The sequence below is a fragment of the Macrobrachium rosenbergii genome, chromosome 21 (assembly GCF_040412425.1).
Source record: "Macrobrachium rosenbergii isolate ZJJX-2024 chromosome 21, ASM4041242v1, whole genome shotgun sequence".
Taxonomy (NCBI): Eukaryota; Metazoa; Arthropoda; class Malacostraca; order Decapoda; family Palaemonidae; genus Macrobrachium; species Macrobrachium rosenbergii.
In genome coordinates this window covers 32441322-32464902 of record NC_089761.1, presented here as the reverse complement: position 1 = coordinate 32464902, position 23581 = coordinate 32441322, and the positions used below count along the sequence as shown (strand labels likewise).

The following is a 23581-nucleotide window of genomic DNA, read 5'->3' as shown; positions in this document are numbered from 1 at the left end:
TGTAAGTGTAATTATGCTTATTTGTTGGTAGTATGGAAGCGGTCATTAGCACATACAAATGTAAACGCAATCCAAATATCTTTTAAGTGTTTTACAAAAAAAAAAAAATAAGGCAAAAATTTAAAATGAATTCGTTTTATCTGCTGAAACTAAATTTCACTATTATGACTGTTCATGTGACTGGTTCTTCCAAGCACAGTCCCCAGTCAGTCGTCAGGGTACAACCATTGTGATTCTATTAGATAAATCTAGCTAACAGTCAACAATGTGTTCGATTCTTTTATAAAAAAAAAAACATGTTTGTGAATCAGTCTCCCAGGTAGCATGTCTGTTTCTTTCTCATGTTTATATTTTAGTTATTTAAATGTCGACAACGCTTCTTGTTTACAAATTACTTTGAAAAAACCTATAAGAACCAACGGAACATACTCTGAGTTGAGTTGGTAGCCGTATCTGTCAACCGGGATGCTGATAAGGTTCTAAATTCTAATCTCTTCGTCGATTAAATCGCACTTGGCAACCGCGTCACCCACAGATGTAAACATTAGCAAGTGTTGGAGAGGCCAAAGCACTCAGTACCAGAGCGGAACTGTACTCTATCTCGGTTCTTTACTGTACTGTATTCAGTACCTTACAGAAAGTTATAGATACCGTTTCTTAAACGGTATTAGAAGATGCTTTGATTAATAAGCCTGTGGATACTATCGATTCGAAACGTCTTTTTGTCAATAATTGTTTGTGTGGCAAAACAAGAGGTGAGCTATCCAGCAGAAAGGAAAGTTCTGAAGTAGCGTGTCTTTATTTATTTTTCTGGTGGCTTTTACCGAAGATGGCGATAACAAGGTAAGAAGTACAGAATGTTGTTTTTTTTTTTTTAAATAAGATAGCGTTATGTCAGCACGGGCTCTTGCTCATAAAGCAGCCCGTAAAGAAGTGTAGGATTTTTCAGGCGTAAGGCCATTGGTGATGTGACGAAAATGTACCCTCTGGATCAACAGTCCCTTGCATTGTCTGATTTTAGTAAGAGTTTATATCTTTCTCACTCACTCACTGACACAAACACACACACACACACACACACACACACTCACAATCTCTCTCTCTCTCTCTCTCTCTCTCTCGCATGCACACACACAGACACATACACACAAATTACCATGGTTAGCTGGTTATTATACTCTCTCTCTCTCTCTCTCTCTCTCTCTCTCTCTCTCTCTCTCTCATGCACACACAGACACATATACATACAAATTACCATGCTTAGCTGGTTATTACTCTGTCTGTCTCTCTCTCTCAAAACATAGACACAAATTACCATGCTTAGCTGGTTATTACACTCTCTCTCTCTGTCTCTCTCTGTCTCTCTCTCTCCCTCTCTCTCCCTCTCTCAAAAATAGACACACATACACACAAATTACCATGCTTAGCTGGTTATTGCACTCTCTCTCTCTCTCTCTCTCTCTCTCTCTCTCTCTCTGTAAAGAGTATCTCAAACCGATTCACACCTGTATTTACCATTTTCGTTCTCTGTGGTATGTTTACAAAAAAAGGCAGGACCGATGCGGGCTCTACAACTGTACGTCTTACTTGCCTAGAAAAAGACGCGATTTCTTACAAAGACCTCTCCATTGTCAGTCCATTAAGCGTTCTCTTACACAGCATTTATCTTTCGGTGATAGAAACGAGATCTATGCGGAAGGAATGAGAAACTGAAGGCGGAATAAACCTCAGAGTGAATGGAAAAACGTGAAGATAAGATTTGCTGTTATATACATCTTCCTGCGATTGTACAGCATTCATCCAACTCGTAAACTGGTTCCGTTCAGTTGTCCCTGATCACTGCGTAGCGCAACAGAAGGGGCCTGTGGCTTAGAACCTGTGTATTTGACATGCTCCTTAAGCATCTATTCCGTGGAAATTTATTGCACTTAGGGTTCATCCTTCATTCAGTAGTCGAAGGAATAGCGTGACGGTGATAAAACTACTTAGGAAGTTGGAAATATATGAAGGAATGTCAAGTGGAACAGCGGATGTTTTCAGATGATACAGTGTCGATTGTGGGCAGTGGGGAGAAATTGCGGAAACCAGTGAAAGAGTTTGTAGGTCCATAAAGGCACAATCCCCCGTAGGAGGGAAGTGGCGTCAGTGCACCTCACTCGGTGCACTGTAGGCATTACTAAGTTCTTTGCAGCGTGCCTTCGACCCCTAGCGATCCCCTTCGTTTCCTTTTACTGGTACCTTCTTTCATATCTCTTTCTTCCATCTTACTCTCCTCAACCCTCTCTCGGCTGATTCTTAGTGCAACTGCGAGGTTTTCCTCCTGTTACACCTTTCAGACCTTTTTACTGTCAATTTCTGTTTCAGCGCTGAATGACTTCATAGGTCCCAGCGCTTGGCCTTTGTCCTAAACTCTGTATTCAGTTCAATTCAATAAAGGCACAAAGAGCTTTCAAAGGAGCTTTATGCCCAGTTATTCAGTCAAGACCAGAGTTCAAATCATAGGCCTAATATATATATATATATATATATATATATATATATATATATATATATATATATATATATATATAAAGAGAGAGAGAGAGAGAGAGAGGAGGAGAGAGAGAAGAGAGAGAGAGAGAGATCAGACTTTATCTATATTTACTGTTATCATGACAATATAAAATCGTATTTTTAAACCACTCGACTAACAAGACTGCACGCCTTTTAACAGTCCAGTTGCCTTCCATCTCCTCAAAGTTATCCACTGCATAAAAATCAGTCTTAGACGCGTTGCAAAGAATGACAACAAAAAAGCAAGAATGTCTTTCAAATCTGTCACCAGAGGTAAAAATAAAATGTCACGATGACTTAAAAAAATTCTGGGGTGCTTGAAAACCATGACGCGTCGTGTCTTATCTTAACTAATCTTGATGAAGGGATCTTTAGTTTTACTAGTTATGGACTTTGTAGCACCTCTCTCTCTCTCTCTCTCTCTCTCTCTCTCTCTCTCTCTCTCTCTCTCTCTCTCTCTCTCTCTCTCTCTCTCTCTATATATATATATATATATATATATATATATATATATATATATATATATATATATATATATGTGTGTGTGTGTGTGTGTATGTATGTATGCATAACTTATGTCAAGAATTCCGGCGATGATTCAATCAATTCCCTGGCGTCCAGGTGTTGTACTAAGTACGCTTATGTTTGTCCTGCATATTCTTGTTTTAGGACTTTGTGATAGTTAAACGTGGGTTCATTGTAGTCATATGCCCGGTGATCCATTAAAGGGTTATGACAACCAGAGATATTTATCCGATCGTACCTTTGAACACTGTTGTAAGGGCTGTGGCGGTCAGGACACTACTGCTGTCACTATACCAGTCATAAACACTGTCTAATTAATTCATAGATTTAATTCATTCATAGAGTTTTAATTGATACATAGTTTTAATTAATTCATAGAGTTTTAATTTATTCATAGGGTTAGGAGAATGACTAAGAATCCACTTATAACTTGAATGTCAGTTATAAGTACTTCGTCAGTCAGACACTATTTCTAACACGCGTGATCACCATACCAATCATGAACGCCGTGCATAGTGTTAATTGTTTTGCCAGTCACATAGACTCACGAGAATCACGAAGAATCATAAACAGCCTGCGTGAATCGTAAAAAAAAAAAAAAAATGAAAACCTCGATAGAACAAGCGAACAACTGAATAAATATTTTAGTACAACATTCTAGAACTCTTTTTCTCCCCAACCCTCCACACCTGCATTCATTTTAGCTTTCTGTAAAAGAACACTATTGTGCCGGCTTTGTCTGTCCGCCCTCAGATCTTAAAAACTACTGAGGCTAGAGGGCTGCAAATTGGCATGTTGGTCATCCACCCTCCAATCATCAAACATACCAAATTGCAGCCCGCTAACCTCAGTAGCTTTTATTTTATTTAAGGTTAAAGTTAGCCATAATAGTGCTTCTGGCAACGATATAGGATAGGCCACCACCGGACCGTGGTTAAAGTTTCCTAGGCCGCGGCTCATACAGCATTATACCGAAACCACCGAAAGATAGATCCATTTCCGGTGGCCTTGATGACACGCTGTAGCGGCTGTACAGAAAACTCGACGGCGCCGAAGTTTTTACTTGTTTATACACTCTCTCAGCCCGGCGATGGCAATTCGTAATCAGAGAAATTTTACGCATCACGGGAATCTCCTTCCCCAGGGCTCCGCGCCCCCACCCCCCAAAAAAAGTGAGTGAATAATTTAGCATAACCTACTGCGCTATTCCTTCCATTCCCAATATCTAGGTCAGGATCACGTCAAAGATATTTACGTGGCTGAATTATTTGGAATTCTGAAGTGATTATCTTGAATGATGGTGCTTCAACTTATGTATTGGAAGAGAAGATTTAGCAGGGGATCTTAAATAGAGCATTTATTTAGAGAAGGAATGGTTTTGTGAGGGCTTTTTAACAAAGATATTAATGTTTGATTTAGGTAATTGTTATTATTATTATTATTATTATTATTATTATTATTATTATTATTATTATTATTATTATTATTATTATATATTCAGAAAATGAACCTTATTCAAATGTAACTAGCCCACCAAAGGGGCCATTGACTTGAAATTCAAGATTATTATTATTATTATTATTATTATTATTATTATTATTATTATTATTATTATTATTATTATTATTATTATTATTATATTCAAGAGATGAACCTATTCATATGGATCAAGCCCACCAAAGGTGGCCTGGCTTGAAATTCAAGCTTTCTCTCTATCTCTCTCTCTCTCTCTCTCTCTCTCTCTCTCTCTCTCTCTCTCTATATATATATATATATATATATATATATATATATATATATATATATATATATATATATATATATATATATATATGTGTGTGTGTGTGTATATGTATAAATATATATACATATATAAATATATATATACATATATGTATATATATATATATATATATATATATATATATATTTAACTATATATATAATATACAGATATGTATATATATATATATATATATATATATATATATATATATATATATATATATAAAAATTATGAGTGTGTTTTTCACTAGTCCTATCTTCACCTAAGATCTGACCTACAAACTGCCCCATCAGTACCCCGCCATTTACTACCGATCATGCCCAGAAATGAAAACATGATTTGCAATTTCTCAATATATTCCGAAGAAGCCATTTTTTTTTTTTTTTTTACCTTACCTCAAGTCTCTCAGTATGACTAAAGGCTTTGATGAGATGTAACGATTATCTCTCGTCATGCACTGTGGCGATGAGGCTGCATCTCTTGAAGTTATTTAATCATGACAACGACCTCCTCTCTCTCTCTCTCTCTCTCTCTCTCTCTCTCTCTCTCTCTAGGAAGGAGGACTTGAAAACCAGATACTTTTTCTTATCCATTTCACACCAATCCTAAAACCGTTTTTAAAGTTATTCAGTCATGACAATAGTCTCTCTCTCTCTCTCTCTCTCTCTCTCTCTCTCTCTCTTTTCTTGTCAGTTTCATATCAATCCTATAACCGTTTTAAAGTTATTCAATCATGAAAATAGCCTCTCTCTCTCTCTCTCTCTCTCTCTCTCTCTCTCTCTCTCTCTCATATCAGTCATATAACCGTTTTAAAGTTATTCAGTCATGACAATAGCTCTCTCTCTCTCTCTCTCTCTCTCTCTCTCTCTCTCTCTCTCTCTCTCTCTTTCTCTTTCCTTGTCAGTTCCATAACAAACCCTATAACCGTTTTAAAGTTATTCAATCATGACAATAACCTCCTCTCTCTCTCTCTCTCTCTCTCTCTCTCTCTCTCTCTCTCTCTCTCTCTCTCTTGATAAGGACCCATTAAAACCAGACTTCTTTTATAGTCAGTTTCATATCAGTCCTAGAACCAATGCTAGATTGCGTATACGCCAGTCTATTTTCTAGCACAACTCACTGAAGATGACTCGTGGTTCGTCTTTCCATTCACGACCTGTAAAAAAAAGTATACCTTAGTTTTACCAGACCACTGACGACCTGTAGCCTATGGAACAATCCCTCTCATTGCATCTCGACAATCACTAATCAACTCATGCAATATTTAAGAAACAATAATGTATAAAAGATCCTGTACGTTCTGCTGAACGAGCTGAGATGCAATGCTACCGGTCAGTTCAGATACGCCCAACGCAGGGTGCAATCCTTCCTTCCTGTTTCTCAACTTGTATCAGAATCTGGAGTTGTCAGCCATCTTGGATTTGAATGATTATTACAAATAACACCAGACTTTACATGATTTACAAGTACCTCTCTCTTCCTGGTAAAGCTGGATGCTTAAATTATATAATAAACTGTAACTGAAAGATGAAGAGGTGTTTAGTGTTTCTGTTAGTGTTCCTCCATTCAGAAAGATTTCCTTCCCTCATTCAGCTCTGGCATATAGCCCCACTGCATAGGTTACGTAACCTATGTTGGTCGTTGGGTGCATATCTAACAAGGCAGGCCGTGTTGCTAGCTAGCTTGTTATATGCTGAATCCACGTATTTAAAAACTAGGTCCTTCGCGCGCCCTGGCAAATTTACATCTAAATTGAGAATAATAGAGAGAGGTCTGCGGATGGAAGATTTGTCTGCCATCTTCTGCTAATATCCTCATATCCTCTCAGATACGTAGATCTGTGTTAGATATTAAAATCCTTGGTATGTTGAACCAGAAGATGAGGGTTGAAGATTAGGCTATCGCCTTCATCTGCTGTACGGTAAATGTAGGTTATATCTCTCAATAAAATTCAGATACACTTTTACACTCGTGTATATTGGATGTAATTATTGCGTAATTTTGAATATACTTACATAGATATTGTGGTTAGCGGGTTGGACGTACTGTTGGTGAGGTTTCTGTGTAGGTGCTTGGAACAGCCAATGCCGTTGAAACTTTCTGAACGCGGTTTGTCCACGAAAGGTTATCTCTCTGTACAATTGTCTGTTCTTAAGTGTCAGTTCTTAACCTTGTCACCTCAATACCCTCTATATTGTTAAAAGAGTTTTCTATCCCACTTTATAAAAATGTAAATAATCATTCATGAATCTTTCGTTATGTTAAAAAGTCAAATTATGGTTTTCAGACTCTGTGCATCTTGTACGACACTTTATCTTTAGTTGGTCATAACTTCTGAATCTTCAGACGTAAAGTCTTCATATTGAGCAGCATACTCCACTTCAAATGACGTCATCATAAGTGACTTTGTGACCCCTGGCCATGACCTTGACCTTCATACTAAAACTAGTTCTATGAAGTCATCTCTTTTGGAGAAAATTGCCTGAGTTATATTTTGCATATTCGGGAGCCATAACGGTATCTGATGAAGAGTTGGTTAGAGACCAATATGGGTCATATATATTTAAATTATACTCTGAAAATACTTGTTGTTATTATTATTATTATTATTATTATTATTATTATTATTATTATTATTATTATTATTAATCTGGTAGTCCTTGTCTTAGATGAATTTAAACTTCAATATGGCTAATAATCTTTACCATCAGTAATGTTCCTTCATTTCCCGTCTACAGGACAGCAGCCCTGATCCTTGTAGTAGCGACATGGATCGTAACTGGAGACGTAGGACAAGACGCCCCCGTCGCGAACACAGAGGAAGGGCGTGTGGTTGGAATTCAGGAGCTGTCCACGAAAGGAAGACCCTTCTTCTCATACTATTCGATACCCTTCGCCCGACCTCCAGTGGGAGAACTGAGGTTCAAGGTATTGCAAGACCGGTTTGACTTCCCTTTTCCCTGGCTGTTTTCTCTATACACTTTCACTTACCTTTCTCTCATTCCCTTTCACTTCCTCTCTCACTCTCCTTTACATTCCTCACACTTTATTTTTACACCACGTAAATACGAGGCGATTCCTATGAAAGCTTCAGTTTTTCATTCATAGTCATTCAATTTCCATACTTCACTTCCATAAAGCTTGTTTGGCTTAACAGTCATTACACAAATTCCCAAATTGGCTTGTCAGACTTAAAGCCACCTATTACCAAACAAAAATCTTCGGGAACGAAGCATTTACACTCGTTTCTGTAAGAAAAAAGGAATTTTTTAAATGTCTGTGTTGTATAATTATTTTCTTCCGTAGGGGGTTAGTGCCGTGGGTGTGCACTTCATGCGGTGCACTGTAGGCATTACTTAAGGTTCTTTGCAGCGTCCCTTCGGCCCCTAACTGCAACCCCTCTCATTCCTTTTACTGTACCTCCGTTCATATTCTTCCATCTTACTTACCCTCTCCTAACAACTGATTCATAGTGCGACTGCGAGGATTTCCTCCTGTTACACCTTTCAGAATTTCAGTTTCAGTGCTGAATGACCTGATAGGTCCCAGTGCTTGACATTTGAATTAAATTCTATCTCTTTATAATTAGTTTCTGTAACATTATTAATCAATACAGTGAAATTTCTGCAGCAGTACAATGCCAGAACTAATTACATATGTAGTCTTTGTATCTGTAGGTACTTGTAACTTCTATATATTAACTTTCTGTGCCTCGGTGAACAAGGCTCTCTCTCTCGCTGTCTCTCTCTCGCTCTCAGCATGTGTATTTCTGACCAGAATTTCTGCCGTAGCTGTAAAAGTTAATTGACCTATGAAACTGGCAAAATTTCCTCTGCAACATGACATGTTTTGATGAGGCTTGTCAAAGCTACGGTGTAATTCTCGTCAAAATATGATTTTTATGTTTTTATTAGTCACTTTCATTTTTATTTTTTTTAATTTAGACTGAGGGAGTCTTCACATTTTTCTGTGTTAGGCATTTTGTTTTTGTTTTTTGACATAATCTGGTTTTACTCAGTTGCATATGCATGTACTGTAGGAAGAAGGTGATTTCGTTATTGACACAAATATTTATTTGCTTGCATGACAGGACCCCGTCCCAGCACCCAGCTGGGATGACATCCTGGATGGCAGGTCAGTGCCTCCTCTGTGTCTGCAAATTCCATTCATGTCAGTGGGTATGGGCAGCATAAGTCTCGTGGGGCAAGAGGACTGCCTCTTCCTGAATGTCTTTACCCACAAGGTTGGTTGATTGGTTGAGGTTTCTGGCGCTTGTTTGACTGGTAGAATCGAATCATCTGTCAGGTTATGTATTGAGTCTTAATTAAATGCTTGTAAGATTTTCTATTATTAGTACTTTTTCTTGGCATTATTCAGTCGAAGGATACTTTTTACAAATCGTAAATCCTTCATAATTATATATATATATATATATATATATATATATATATATATATATATATATATATATATATATATAATACAGTATATTATATTCTGTGCATATGCAGTCATATATTTGTCTCTGAAACAGCTCCCCCGTCCGAGATTCCCATTTCAGATCTTGTAGTAGTAATAAGGATCTTCCTTTGAAACAGCTCCTCCATCCAAGACTCCCTTTACAGAACTTGTAGTAGTAATAAGGAATATCTCTGAAACAGCTCCTCTGTACGAGATTCCCTTTACAGAACTTGTAGTAGTAATAAGGATTTTCCTTTGAAACAGCTCCTCCATCTGAGACTCCCTTTCCACAAAATGTAGTAGTAATGAGGACTTGCCTTTGAAACAGCTCCTCTATCTGAGACTCCCTTTCCACAACTTGTAGTAGTAATGAGGACTTGCCTTTGAAACAGCTCCTCCATCTGAGACTCCCTTTCCACAACTTGTAGTAGTAATAAGTATTTGCCTTTGAAACAGCTCCTCTGTCTGAGACTCCCTTTCCAGAACTTGTAGTAGTAATAAGGATTTGCCTTTGAAACAGCTCCTCTATCTGAGACTCCTTTTCCACAACTTGTAGTAGTAATAAGGATTTGCCTATGAAACAGCTCCTCCATCTGAGACTCCCTTTCCACAACTTGTAGTAGTAATAAGGATTTGCCTTTGAAACAGTTCCACCATCTGAGACTCCCTTTTCAAAACTTGTAGTAGTAATAAGGCTTTGCCTTTGAAACAGTTCCTCCATCTGAGACTCCCTTTCCACAACTTGTAGTAGTAATAAGGATTTGCCTATGAAACAGCTCCTCCGTCCGAGACTCCAATTCCACAACTTGTGTAGTAGTAATAAGGCTTTGCCTTTGAAACAGCTCCTCCATCTGAGACTCCCTTTCCACAACTTGTAGTAGTAATAAGGATTTGCCTTTGAAACAGTTCCTCCATCTGCGACTCCCTTTCCACAACTTGTAGTAGTAATAAGGATTTGCCTTTGAAACAGTTCCTCCATCTGAGACTCCCTTTCCACAACTTGTAGTAGTAATAAGGATTTGCCTTTGAAACAGCTACTCCATCTGAGACTCCCTTTTCAAAACTTGTAGTAGTAATAAGGATTTGACTTTGAAACAGTTCCTCCATCTGAGACTCCTTTTCAAAACTTGTAGTAGTAATAAGGATTTGACTTTGAAACAGCTCCTCTGTCCGAGACTCCCTTTCCACAACTTGTAGTAGTAATAAGGATTTGCCTTTGAAACAGCTCCTCTGTCTGAGACTCCCTTTCCACAACTTGTAGTAGTAATAAGGATTTGCCTTTGAAACAGTTCCTCCATCTGCGACTCCCTTTCCACAACTTGTAGTAGTAATAAGGATTTGCCTTTGAAACAGCTCCTCCATCTGAGACTCCCTTTCCACAACTTGTAGTAGTAATAAGGATTTGCCTTTGAAACAGCTACTCCATCTGAGACTCCCTTTTCAAAACTTGTAGTAGTAATAAGGATTTGACTTTGAAACAGTTCCTCCATCTGAGACTCCCTTTTCAAAACTTGTAGTAGTAATAAGGATTTGACTTTGAAACAGCTCCTCTGTCCGAGACTCCCTTTCCACAACTTGTAGTAGTAATAAGGATTTGCCTTTGAAACAGCTCCTCTGTCTGAGACTCCCTTTCCACAACTTGTAGTAGTAATAAGGATTTGTCTTTGAAACAGTTCCTCCATCTGAGACTCCCTTTCCAGTAGAACTTGTAGTAGTAATAAGGGTTTATCTATGAAACAGCTCCTCCATCCGAGACCCTTTCCAGAACTTGTAGTAGTAATAAGGATTTGCCTTTGCAACAGCTCCTCCATCCGAGACTCCTTTTCCAGAACTTGTAGTAGTAATAAGGAATTTGCTATGAAACAGCTCCTCCGTCCGAGAGTCCCTTTCCACAACTTGTAGTAGTAATAAGGATTTGTCTTTGAAACAGCTCCTCCATCCGAGACTCCCTTTCCACAATTTATAGTAGTAATAAGGATTTGCCTTTGCAACACCTCTCCTGTCCGAGACTCCCCCTCCAAACTTGTAGTAGTAGTAGTAGTAGTATGGATTTATCTTTGAAACGGCGGCTCCGTCTGCCTCCTCTCTCTTTTTTAAACAGCTCGACGAGACTGGAAGCGACAGGAGACCCGTTCTCGTCTTCATTCATGGCGGAGGTTTCTTCTCTGGGAGTACGAGCGACTACCTTCCTTACGTCATGTTGAATGAAGATGTTGTCTTCGTGACTCTCCAGTATAGGTTGGGAATCCTAGGTAGGTCTAAGGTGTTGGTTTGTGTACGATTTTCTGCGTTTTTCATTTTTTAAATTAAGGCTTGTCCGTCAGTCTGAGATTACCCAGTATATCCCAAAAAATACGATAGTACATATTATCATTATTTTGATGAGTGGCTCAAAAGAACAAGAATTCCTGTTGGCAAAAGCCAAGTTTAACCCGAGACTAGGCCTAGCTAATATGGCTGTCAGAACGTTAAAGGTTCTCTTTTTGCATAAATTTATTCCAGATTCAACTGTAATTACGTAAATGTAGAGATGGTTGTAGTTATATTAACTCTCAAACTAACATTTATTTTATGATAAATTACTGTATCTCTTGCGTAAGAAAATGTACGAAAGTAAGTCTAATTAAATACAGGACTTTGTGCAGGTGTGCGTAAGTGCAAAGCATTCGGAAATTTGTAATTTAATCCCAAACTGTACCAGGTCTGTAATTGCAGATTTTCGTTCCATTTAGATCAGAGGGAGTTTGATTTCAGTCCTAATTACCATGAAAGTTGAACTTAATTAGCTTAATTTTGTATCGGTTTTTTGGTATTACTATCACATGTAAGTCTAGGGTCGAATGACGGTATAGCCCAGCCTTCGTTATTGGAAAATTTAATTGAAGGTTTTGGTAACTGAACGCTGCTGCTGTGATAATCATGACTTGCGGATACAGATCTACGAAAAGTGAGCTTGTTTGAATTTCAAATTTCATTCCCAAAGCTGATAAAGAGTGAAAAAACGCTTGCGTTTAATGCACTGTGAAGAGTTTAAGCCACGGATAGGCCTAAGATTTTGAATTGTAATCATTAACAATTGCAAACATGATCTTCCAGGTTTCCTCTCGACAGAAAACGACCTCATTACAGGAAACTTCGGTCTGAAAGACCAGACCGAAGCCTTGCGTTGGGTCAAGAGAAATATCGAACGCTTCGGCGGCGATCCTTCCAGGGTGACAATTTTCGGCGAAAGCGCCGGAGCGGCGTCCGTTCATTTTCAAATGCTGACTCCAAAATCGAAAGGTAATTGTTTATCTGGCGATTGCACGCTCTCATAATTGTAATATAGGATTATAATGTACCTTTTAACAAAGTTGGCTTGCCCTCGAGTCAGTATTTACCATTAATGACTGATATTTAATAGAGTAGAGGTGCATAGGTCTAATGAAAACATTGATAATGGCAAAGTTACCTGACTTCTCTCCTCCTCCCTCCCCCTTCTTCTTCTTCTTCTTCTTCTTCTTCTTCTTCTTCTTCTTCTTCTTTACAGGATTATTCCAGCGTGCCATTCTGCAGTCTGGCACTGCCATGTGCCCCTGGGCACTTGGGGCTGCCCATGTTGAAGTTGCCAGACACACTTCGCAGTTGGTCAACTGCCCTTCTCGACCAGGACCTGAGATGGTCAGGTGCCTTCAGGAGGCACCGGCAGAAGAGCTCGCCATAACGCTCGCGGAATACTTTGTAAGTTTTCTACACTCTTTCGTTTCATACTATCCTCTGGAGAGAGAGAGAGAGAGAGAGAGAGAGAGAGAGAGAGAGAGAGAGAGCGAGAGAGAGAGCAAGAGCGAGAGAGAGTTGGAGTTAGTATTTGTTTCACAGACGGCTGTGGAAGTTTCTTGCTTTGATTCATTAGTGAACGCATTATTATTATTATTATTATTATTATTATTATTATTATTATTATTATTATTATTATTATTATTATTATTACTGAGAACACAAAATTCCATTCGCTTGGAACAAGCATACAGGGGCCATTGACTTGAAATTCAAGCTTCCGATGAATATGGTGTTCGTTTAAAAAATCAGTAATCGCAATTTTTTTCTTTAGCTCTCTGTCTTTAAAGAAAGGTGACCTAAACCAACTGGAAATCTTTATAACACAGACGCTCTTAAAATCTGGACTATTGTATTAAAATAAGATACAAGTTCTTTAACGTGTGCTCAGAATAACTAGTTTACAGCAGCTGTTGTTTACATATGTTAACCATAATGTTACTTGCTTTTTACACAAAATAAGGCCGGTTTCTGTCACAGTCTTAATACTAATACATCTTTACTCCGGCATTATGGCAGTTTGTGTTTCCAACAGGCGTCGGTTTGAATCCTACTGCGGACGAACCACTTACATAGGCCTAATTGATAATTCCCCTCGGGTGTATGCCTAAGTTAATAGGAGTTTGTGTGTGTTTTTTTGTAACATGCGTTTGTATAATCACACTTGTAACTGGTAATTCCCCCGGGGTGTAGACCTAAGTTTTTTCCGAGGAGCTTAGTCACACTTACGATTATTAATTCCCCTGGGGTGTAGGCCTAAGTTACTCCCAAGGAGCTTGGGTGTGTGTGTGTATCAAGCGCTTGTGCAATCTCGCAAAATTCTGACCCCAGGGATGGATTCATCGCCCTTTATTGCTGGGTCCACGTGTCGACGGCGATTACCTACCCGCTGAGCCAGACGTTCTCATGAAGGAGGGAACATTTGCCAAGGTGGACATCATCTCTGGAATTACGTCCCATGAAGGCGGACTTTTCGCTTTACGTGAGTCTTTTCATGTCTTCTTTGTAGCGCTGGCTCATTAATGGGTCTCTTTTTTTAACATTGTCAACCGTGTCTTCATTCACTGACATTTTTCTGTTAGTTTTACGTATCTGCGTCAGTTCTATGTCATCTTTTACTTATTTTAATTTCAGAAACCATTGTCTTTCGTTTTATATATAGCTTTTTGGTAAATGACTATCATAATTAATGCAGTAGACGCGCTGTGTGCAAAAATTGAGGGACATTTCGAAAAATACCATGAAATATAATACCAGCACTCAACGAAGAACCGTTGCGAGTTTTGTGCTCCGTAGGGGCGTAGGGGCTTAGTACCATCAGCGCACCTCACGCGGTGCGCTGTAGGCATTACTTAGGGGTCTTTGCAGCGTCCCTTCGGCCCCTAGCTGCATGCACCCCCCTTTCATTCCTTTTACTGTACCACCGTTTCATATTCTCTTTCTTCCTTCTTACTTTCCACCCTCTCTTATTGTTTCATAGTGCAACTACGAGGATTTCCACCTGTTACGCCTTTCAAACCTTTTACTCTCAATTTCCCTTTCAGCGCTGAATGACCTCGTAGGTCCCGGCGCTTGGTATATTCGAATTCTAGTTGCATTTGAGAGTTTGTTTGGTTGGCAAATGTTAACTGCCAGATAGAAATCCATTTCTTTGCATCCGTTATCATTCTTCTTAATCATTTCCCGTTCATATATCAAATTTATTCAGTTTTATTCAATTTCAATCCTTTACATCATGAATGATAAAAGTAGGCAACGGTGCTGTGAAGAACTTCACGATACGACAGCAAACGAAAACCATCTCTTCTTTCCCTCAGCCATGTATGCAAAGGACGAATTCAGACGGCCCTTGGTGGACAATTTCAGCCAGGTAGGACCAATAGCCCTGGAATTTGGCCCTCTGGATTACCTGCCTTCAGAGAGCGCTCGGAAGGTGTTCGAGTACTACCTAGGAGGCGTCCAACTTGATCAGTCAAATGCAGATGACGTCGTCAAGGTAATTTCACGTAGAACGGTACTTAAAGATACATCCACACTGTAGTAAAACATGTCATAGACATGTTGGCAACTTATCACATACATATCGTAAACATGTTGAATACAAGTCAACAACTTATTTGTACTTTTAATCAGTCCTGCAAACGATTATCCAGCATTTGCCACAGGTTCGCTATCCATGGTGTTATTGACATGTTTTCAGCTTGTTTGTAATATGTGAGTGATAAGTTGCCAGTTTGTTTATGACATGTTTGCAACTTATCACATACACATCCTAAACATGTTGAATACAAGTCTACAACTTATTGGTAATTGTAACCAGTGCTTCATACGATTATTTGCCAAAGGTTCGCTCTCCACTTAGAGTCGTTGACATGTTTTCAACTTGTTTGTGATATGTGAGTGATAAATTGCCAGTTTGTGTTTATGACTTGTTGGCAACTTATCACATACACCTCGTAAACATGTTGAATATAAGTCGACAACTTATTGGTAACCAGTACTTCATACGATTATCCAGCATTTGCCAAAGGTTTGCTCTCCATAGTGTCGTTGACGTGTTTTCAACTTGTTTGTGATTAGTGAGTAATATGTTTCCAATTTGTGTTTATGACATGTTGGCAACTTGTCAGTCACATATCATAAGTTGAAAGCAAGCCAGCGACTCTAAGTGGAGAGCGAACCTTTGACAAATGCTGTATAATCATATAAAACTTTGGCTAAAACTACCAATAAGTCGTTGACTTGTGTGCAACATCTTTATGATGTGTATGTCATAAGTTACCGACTTGTGTTTTTTACTGCAGCGTGGAACACCCTAATAAGTTGCTGTTGGCAAAGTCATCTGTTTTCCAAGTTGTATTTATATTTGTTGATATATATATATATATATATATGTGTGTGTATATACAGTATATATATATAATATATATAAAATATAATATATATAATGTATATATATATATAGAGAGAGAATATACTCTTACCTGTGAATATCTGCACTACGCATAGCATTTATTTGTAATGTTACTTACCTTAGCAATATGACAATTATACATAATTTTTTTCAAAGTAATCAACTGAATTGTGTATTGTACTATCTCTACTTAGTATATTCCCTGCATATGGCCCTGATCTGATATAAAGGACACTATTATTATTATTATTATTATTATTATTATTATTATTATTATTATTATTATTATCATCTCTTCAGATGTTCACAGACAGACACTTCGCAGTTTGCCACGACCTGCTTACAGTGCTCCACATGAAAAACAGCGGTGGGCAACTTAAGACGTATCGGTGAGTTGAATATAATTATTAAAGGTTTTTTTTATCATTTTAATGCTTTTTCAATTTATATATACATAATATATATATGTATATAATATATATATATATGTGTGTGTGTAATGTATAGATATATATATATATATATATATATATATATATATATATATATAAATATATATATATATAAGAGAGAGAGAGAGAGAGAGAGAGAGAGAGAGAGAGAGAGAGCTTGGATATATATAACCCTCTCCTGATCTTTACCGTGAGCCTTGGAGACAAGAACGAGCATTTCCATAGAAGCATTCGAGCTTTATTTGAGAGAAAATAAAATATTCCATATTGTATTTTGTATTCGGGTCTCGAACGCAAGCTATTGTTGTTCGTAGGTCGAGGGAGAAAGATCCATTTTTTTAGGGGGAGGATTTGGGGGAGGATTGGGAGGAGGGAAGGCAAAGGAGACAGTGCAAAAAGTAAAATTGAAATGGAAGCATTGGGGGAAGTATGAGAAAACTCCTCCCTTTTTTGCGCGCAAGCGCGCAACTATTGGAGAATTATGAACTTCGTAAATAGAGGGCGGAAATAGGAAGGGAATTCAGTTTGTGTATTGAGAGAATTAAAGTTTTATAGAAAGCGATAAAATAAATTGAGGAGTAACCAAACAAAATATATATATACATATCAAATGGAGATTTAAGTAAAAAGAAAGAATTGTTAGGTGATAATCGCCATTGGAAACTGCCTTTTATGTATACTGAGACCCACTGGTCTTCAGTTGCTCCATATGTTTTAAAGACGTGAAACTCCTCTTCTCTCTCTCTCTCTCTCTCTCTCTCTCTCTCTCTCTCTCTCTCTCTCTCTCTCTCTCTCCGAAGCACAAGTGGTAGCACCCTGGTCTCACTTCTGAATAGGCCTGCGTTCGATCCAAGACCAGGGCGAGGTCGTATAGAAGAAAATTTAAAGAATTCACTAGACGCCTAATCCGGTGAAGGGGAGAAGTGGTGCGCTTTATTCTATATTTCTCTATCATTATTATTTTCCCTTTCCCTTGCATTACATCAGAAGTTCATCTGGCCATCTGTCACCTTGGAATTTTCATTACCTTTAGTAATACTTAAGTTTTAACTTCGGGAATTGCTGGGAATTCAACGAGCTTCTCATTTTAGCCGTGTGACAAAAAAATTCAACAAAATCAACATTAAGCGTCTAAATTGAAAGTATTTGCTTTTATCTAGTAAATAATGCTTAAAAATCATGTTTATTAGAATGAAGTGGGTGATTTTACTTGACAAAGACTATCTTCACGCTTGATTTTACTTTCTGAATTGGAATTGCTGTGATTGTTATCTTACAGGTATGAACTCGAGTACAGAGGTGGGCTGTCAGTGGCAGATAGATTTAATCTTAGTTTCACCAAGCACTGTAAGTTCCTATATTTTTTTTTTATTTATTTTTTTTTTTTTGCGGGGGGGCGGGTTTAGAAAACTGGTACAGTATCTCCCTACATTAATCTGAATGTTCTAATGTTTTCCAGTTATTTAGCTCCTCTCGTGTGTCAATAATCGTTTATCTGTCATCCCAGTAAAAAAATATATTTTATTATTATTATTATTATTATTATTATTATTATTATTATTATTATTATTATTATTATTATTATTATTATTATTGCTGTTGTTGTTGTTGTTGTTGTGTACAAAGGAAGATAAAGACGTAACGAAGAGGAGAGCTATTATTATTATTTTATGACACTGGATAAACCGAGGCATTTTGGAGCCACTTACGAAACAGTGGTATACAACTCTTTGGCCACCACCAACACTGTAACAGGACTAAGCATTTTATTATGAAATTAAGAAAAAGACAATTGAAAGTTACATGGATTAGGAACTGTCTGTTTGAATAAGAGCATCACAGACACCGAGTCCTCCCGTTGTGGGTTAGTGCGATCAGTGCACCTCACGCGGTGCGCTGCAGGCATCACTCAAGGTTCCTTGCGGCGTTCCTTGGGCACCTAGCTGCAACCCCTTTCGTTCCTTTTGCTGTACCTCCTCTCACTCCGTCTTGCTTTCTACCCCTTCCTAACAATAGTTCATAGTGCAACAGCAAACCTTTTTACTGTCAATCTCCCTTTCAGCCTTGAGTGACCTCGTAGATCCTATCGCTTGGACTTTGGCCTAAACTTTATACTCCACCTCCCATATATTTCCAGGGGTGACTCACGTAGACGACATCTTCTACTTATTCACCGGCGGGAGGTGGCAGCCGCTGACCCAGCCCACGGATCTGGAATTACGAGACATTTTCACGAAGTTATGGGCCAACTTTGCCGCGACAGGGTAACGTATGGTTATAGCAATGAAAGGTTAAAAGCGGCAGCAGCAGCAGCGGCATAGCTTCAAACTTTGAGATCGCTGACTGGCTGTTGTTACGTCTGCTGGGAGCAGCTTAAGAAGTTGTTTTGGGGGAGGGGGAGTACTAGTAGATTTTCATTACTGAGATTTATATTTTATGTTCTGGGGAATTCTTGTTCCCTGTAGTAAAATATAGGTAAAAATCAATCAGGCAATAGGAAATAGACTATGAAAATGTGGTACTTTTTAGGTTTTTTTATTATTGAGATTTATATTTCATATTCTGGGTCTTGTTCCCTGTAGTAAAATGTAGATAAAAATCAATCACTCAATAGAAAATAGACTATGAAATTATACTTTAGTGGCTATGTTCTTAAGTCTGCTAGGAGCAGCTGAAGAGTTTGGGGGTGGGGGAGGCCACTAGTAGATTTTCATCATTGAGATTTGTATTTCATATGCTGGGTCTTGTTCCCTGTAGTAAAACGAAGGTGAAAATCAATCAGTCAATAGAAAATAGGCTATGTAAATATGATACTTTAGTGGCTATGTGCTTACGTCTGCTGGGAGTAACTTAAGAAGAAGGGCGGGTATCTGGTACGTGATCCCCTCATTTGACTAGTTGATTTTTAATTACTGAGATTTATGTTTTATGTTCTTGAGAATTCTTGTTCCCTGTAGAATAATGTTGGTAAAAATCACTCAGTCAATAGAAAATAGACTATAAAATATATGTTCTTAGGAGCTCTGAGTAATTTAAAGAGGGGAAAAAGGGGTACTTGCAGATTTTCAATTATTGAGATTTACGTTCTGGAGAATTCTGGTTCCCTCTTGTGAAATATAGATTTTAAAAAATTCTATCTGTCAATAGAAAATTGACAATGAAAATATGGTATTTAACTGGCAATGTTCTTAAGTCTGTGAGTAGCTTAAGATTTTTTAGCTAATGGGATTTACGTTCTGGAGAATTCTTGTTCCATCTTGTAAAATATAGATTGAGAAATGAGTCAGTCAGTAGAAAATAGACGAAGAGGACATGGTACTTAACGTCTCTGCTGAAGAATTGCCTTGGTTAATTTTTAGAATTTTTCTATTTATTTCTGAAGTTTCAGCAAGTTATTGGACCACTTTATTTATATTACTTATAAGTGAAAACAATTATGACTTTATTAAATTTAACTCTCATACAGAAGCATCACAGTAAGTGCGTGAATGTCATTTCATTCAGTGGCATAACATTAGGATTTATTCCCCGTAAGGGGGTAGTGCCGACAGTGCACCTCACAGAGTGCGCTGTAGGCATTCCTAAAGGTTCTTTGCAGCGTCCCTTCGGCGCCTAGCTGCAACCCCTTTCGTTCCTTTTACTGTACCTCCATTCATATTATCTTACTTCCATTTTGCTATCCACCTTCTCCTAAAAATTATTTCATAGTGCAACCACGAGGTTTTCCTCCTGTTACACCTTTCAAACTTCCTTTGCTCTCAATTTTCGTTTCAGCGCTGAATGACCTCACAGGTCCCTGCGCTTGGTCTTTGGCCTAAATCTTATAGTCCTGTCCTGTCCTGTCCATTAGGATTTATTAGAACTTACTCGAATAAGAATTAGAACTTACTCGAATAAGAGACACATTACTACATATCCTCTCTCTCGCTCTAAATCCTTGTCATGTTACAAATCCCTGTTTGACTTTCCTTTTCAGAAATCCAACTCCCGATAGTTCAATGGGATTTACCTGGGAGCCGTCTTTGCAGAGTAATCTCCATTACCTGTCCTTATCGCCATCTCCCGTAATGAAGCCTGATACACGAGAAAAGGTACGCTGTACTGTGGATATTTTGAAAACAGCATTTGAAGTTCAGCCATTGTGTATATTTTAAAAAAGGGTGGTTTGAAGCTCAGATATTGTGTATATTTTTAAAGACAGCTTGTGAAGTTCAGCTATTGTGTATATTTTACAAGCAGTATTTGAAGCTCTGATATTGTGTATATTTTAAAGGTGTTTAAAGCTCGGATACTGTGGATATTTTGAAAACAGCATTTGAAGCTCAGGTACTGTGTATATTTTAAAAGCAGTATTTGAAGCTCGGATGTTGTGTATATATATTTTAAAGACAACTTTTGAAGTTCAGTTATTGTGTATATTTTAAAAGTAGTATTTGAAGCTCGGATATTGTGACTGTTTTAAAGAAAGAATTTGAAGCTCGGATATTGTGTATATTTTAAAAGCAGTATTTGACGCTCGGATATTGTGTATATTTTAAAGACAGCATTTGAAGCTCGGGTATTGTGTATATTTTAAAAGCAGTATTTGACGCTCGGATTTTGTGTATATTTTAAAGACAGCATTTGAAGTTCAGATATTGTGACTATTTTAAAGACAGTATTTGAAGCTCGGATGTTGTGTATATTTTAAAGACAGTATTTTAATCACGGATACTGTGCATATTTAAAAAAAAAAACAGTATTTGAAGCTCATATATTGTGTTTAATTTAAAAGGAAAATTTGAAGTTCATACTCACTGTATTAAAGGAACCCCAATTTCATCTTGAAGATGTAGTGAATACTTAGTTATAAAATTCAGTATTTTAAGCATTTAAGATTACAGTTTGGTTTATTTTTATCACTATTATTTTGTAAGTTTTATGAGTCCTGTTGGCATTAATTGGCAGCAAATCCTCTCGGAGAGGATTTGGGAGAAATGTCTGAAAGTAATAAATCTCATTAGTAAACCAAATTGTCATTGACGTGGGAAAACCAAAGTAGGAATACAGAGGTGTCGTCTTTAACACATTGTGCCTGTCGTGACGTTACTATCCTCTGTGGCTGGATAAAGCTACAGGAGCTCACTGAATTACAGTAATTCATTACGTTGAAGGCCCTGAGTTGAAAAAAGTGGCCTCCTGGTACCTGACTTGACAGCCAAAGTTTCACAAAATCAAACAAAAAAGTTCCTTTTTTTCCAATTAGGTCCGAGATTTCTTCGCAACTCTCCCGCTCCACCAGAACCAGATCCTGCAAGGTAGATATCCCTCGCAGTTTCTCACGACTCTCCCGCCCGAAGAGGAACCGGCTTCCGTCACTCAGCTGCCGCCCACGACTACGCCCACGACCCATTTCGCCGATACTGTGGACCATTTCGACAGCTCGGAGGAGAGGGTTTGGAAGCCTTCGAAAATTCGGAGGGATGAACTGTAGATGAACTGTTGTTGTTCATCTTTGAAATGCTGTGCTGTAAGGAACACTCTGTATTTGAAGATGCTGTTATTTATAGCTTTCATCTTGATTTGTATCTGTAGTGTTTTTTGTAGTGTTTTTTTATTTACTACAAAACATATGTTTGTGAAACTCCTAAAAAATGTTCTTGTGTGTTAAGATTCACAAGGTTTTGTAATAATGCTATGTGTGTGTGTGTGTGTATATGTGTATATATATATATATATATATATATATATATATATATATATATATATATATATATATATATATATATATATATATATATATATATATATATATATATATATATATAAACTTACCAATACATTACTTACCACAATAAAAGTTTGCCTTAACGAATTTTGTCTGAATGAAAGGTTACTATAACTTTCCAAAATGAATATTCAGCACAGACACGCATACAAAAGTTGTAGATATCCTTATGATGTGACGACCGTCAAGATGGCTGACATCAATGTCTAGACCTAGGCTCACATCACATGCTGGTGAGGAGGACTTTCAAGAACTGACGTTGCACAGAATTATTGTTATTACGCTCTAGACGGTAACCTACTCTCTGAAGCAGACGTGTGTGTATGTGCTTTCCCCTGAAGTTTGTCTTTTAAGCCGTAGGAATGCTTTTGACAAAACAGCACCCGAGAGTAGTGGTAGTTGTGACGAAGTTCTAGACTACAGGAGCAGTCTGTAAACTCTGCCTCCCATGGGAACTATGCGAACAGGCCGACGTGATATGTCAGGAACGCTGAAGGGGGATTGCAATTTGCATCCATTGCCAGGCTTTAGAATTTGGGAAGCTCCTTTCCTCTCTCTCTCTCTCTCTCTCTCTCTCTCTCTCTCTCTCTCTCTCTCTCTCTCTCTCTCTGGACCGTACAGAAACACCCGCCCCTTGGCTGGGGTTAAAGTTACTGGAGTTATTTGGGAATAAGAGTAAAGTATTCTCTTACGAGATGTTTATTTGGAAAGAATGAGGTATACATATTGACAAAGAAACTTTGATGACTAGATGTGATGTGGGTAGGGTAGTTATTATATGCTTTAGAAAGTATAAGCAAAAATTTTATGGGAGTAAGGAAAATTCCCATGTTATCTGTTGTTCGGTAATGAATTATACCAAATTTTAATGGAAAATAAGACTTTTTTTTCTCTCTGAGATAAAAACAAGAAGAAATAAAATAGAAAGAAAACTGATGTGGAGGGACCTTTCACTAAACTACCGAAAAGTCAGCTGACGCTATGGAAGGCTCTGTAATCAGTACGCCTTTTTAGATTTTCCTGTGGAATCTATATTTTAGAGTTTGAAAGCCAGTTTCCTCCAGCGATGAATACAGCGAGCAATGTCATTTATTTTACAGTAAGCTGTGGGAAACATTTATGTACGTGCGTAGCAACCGTGTGTCTGAAAAAGCACACTCCACTTTCTTAAGAAAACATTTTATTACGTAGCCACACTTTTGTAGAAAATCATTTTTTTTTTCCTTTTATATTTGTAGTGTATCTCGTTCAGTAATTGTTGGGGCTAGGTGTCTTTTTCCCGTTGTGGCGTGTGAAATTGTATAATG

The 23581-nt window shown here is 37.8% G+C and overlaps 1 protein-coding gene across 1 annotated transcript; it reads left to right on the top strand.

Moving 5' to 3' along the window:
- Positions 1-535: 535 nt before the first annotated feature.
- LOC136849868 (carboxylic ester hydrolase-like) lies at positions 536-23439 on the top strand. Its single transcript, XM_067123362.1, has 13 exons — positions 536-843; positions 7603-7792; positions 8955-9107; positions 11427-11577; positions 12422-12607; positions 12855-13045; positions 13973-14123; positions 14959-15137; positions 16356-16444; positions 17787-17854; positions 18645-18771; positions 20484-20598; positions 21753-23439. Exons 1-13 carry the CDS (start codon positions 830-832, stop codon positions 21978-21980), a joined length of 1842 nt encoding a protein of 613 aa, XP_066979463.1. The 5' UTR covers positions 536-829; the 3' UTR covers positions 21981-23439.
- Positions 23440-23581: the final 142 nt, after the last annotated feature.

What these genes read in the sequence shown, in the direction of transcription:
- LOC136849868 (XM_067123362.1), top strand. An exon ending in TCTTAGTTTCACCAAGCACT is followed by an intron (nt 17,855 to 18,644) that starts GTAAGTTCCTAT and finishes ATATATTTCCAG; the next exon opens with GGGTGACTCACGTAGACGAC. An exon ending in AGCCTGATACACGAGAAAAG is followed by an intron (nt 20,599 to 21,752) that starts GTACGCTGTACT and finishes TTTTCCAATTAG; the next exon opens with GTCCGAGATTTCTTCGCAAC.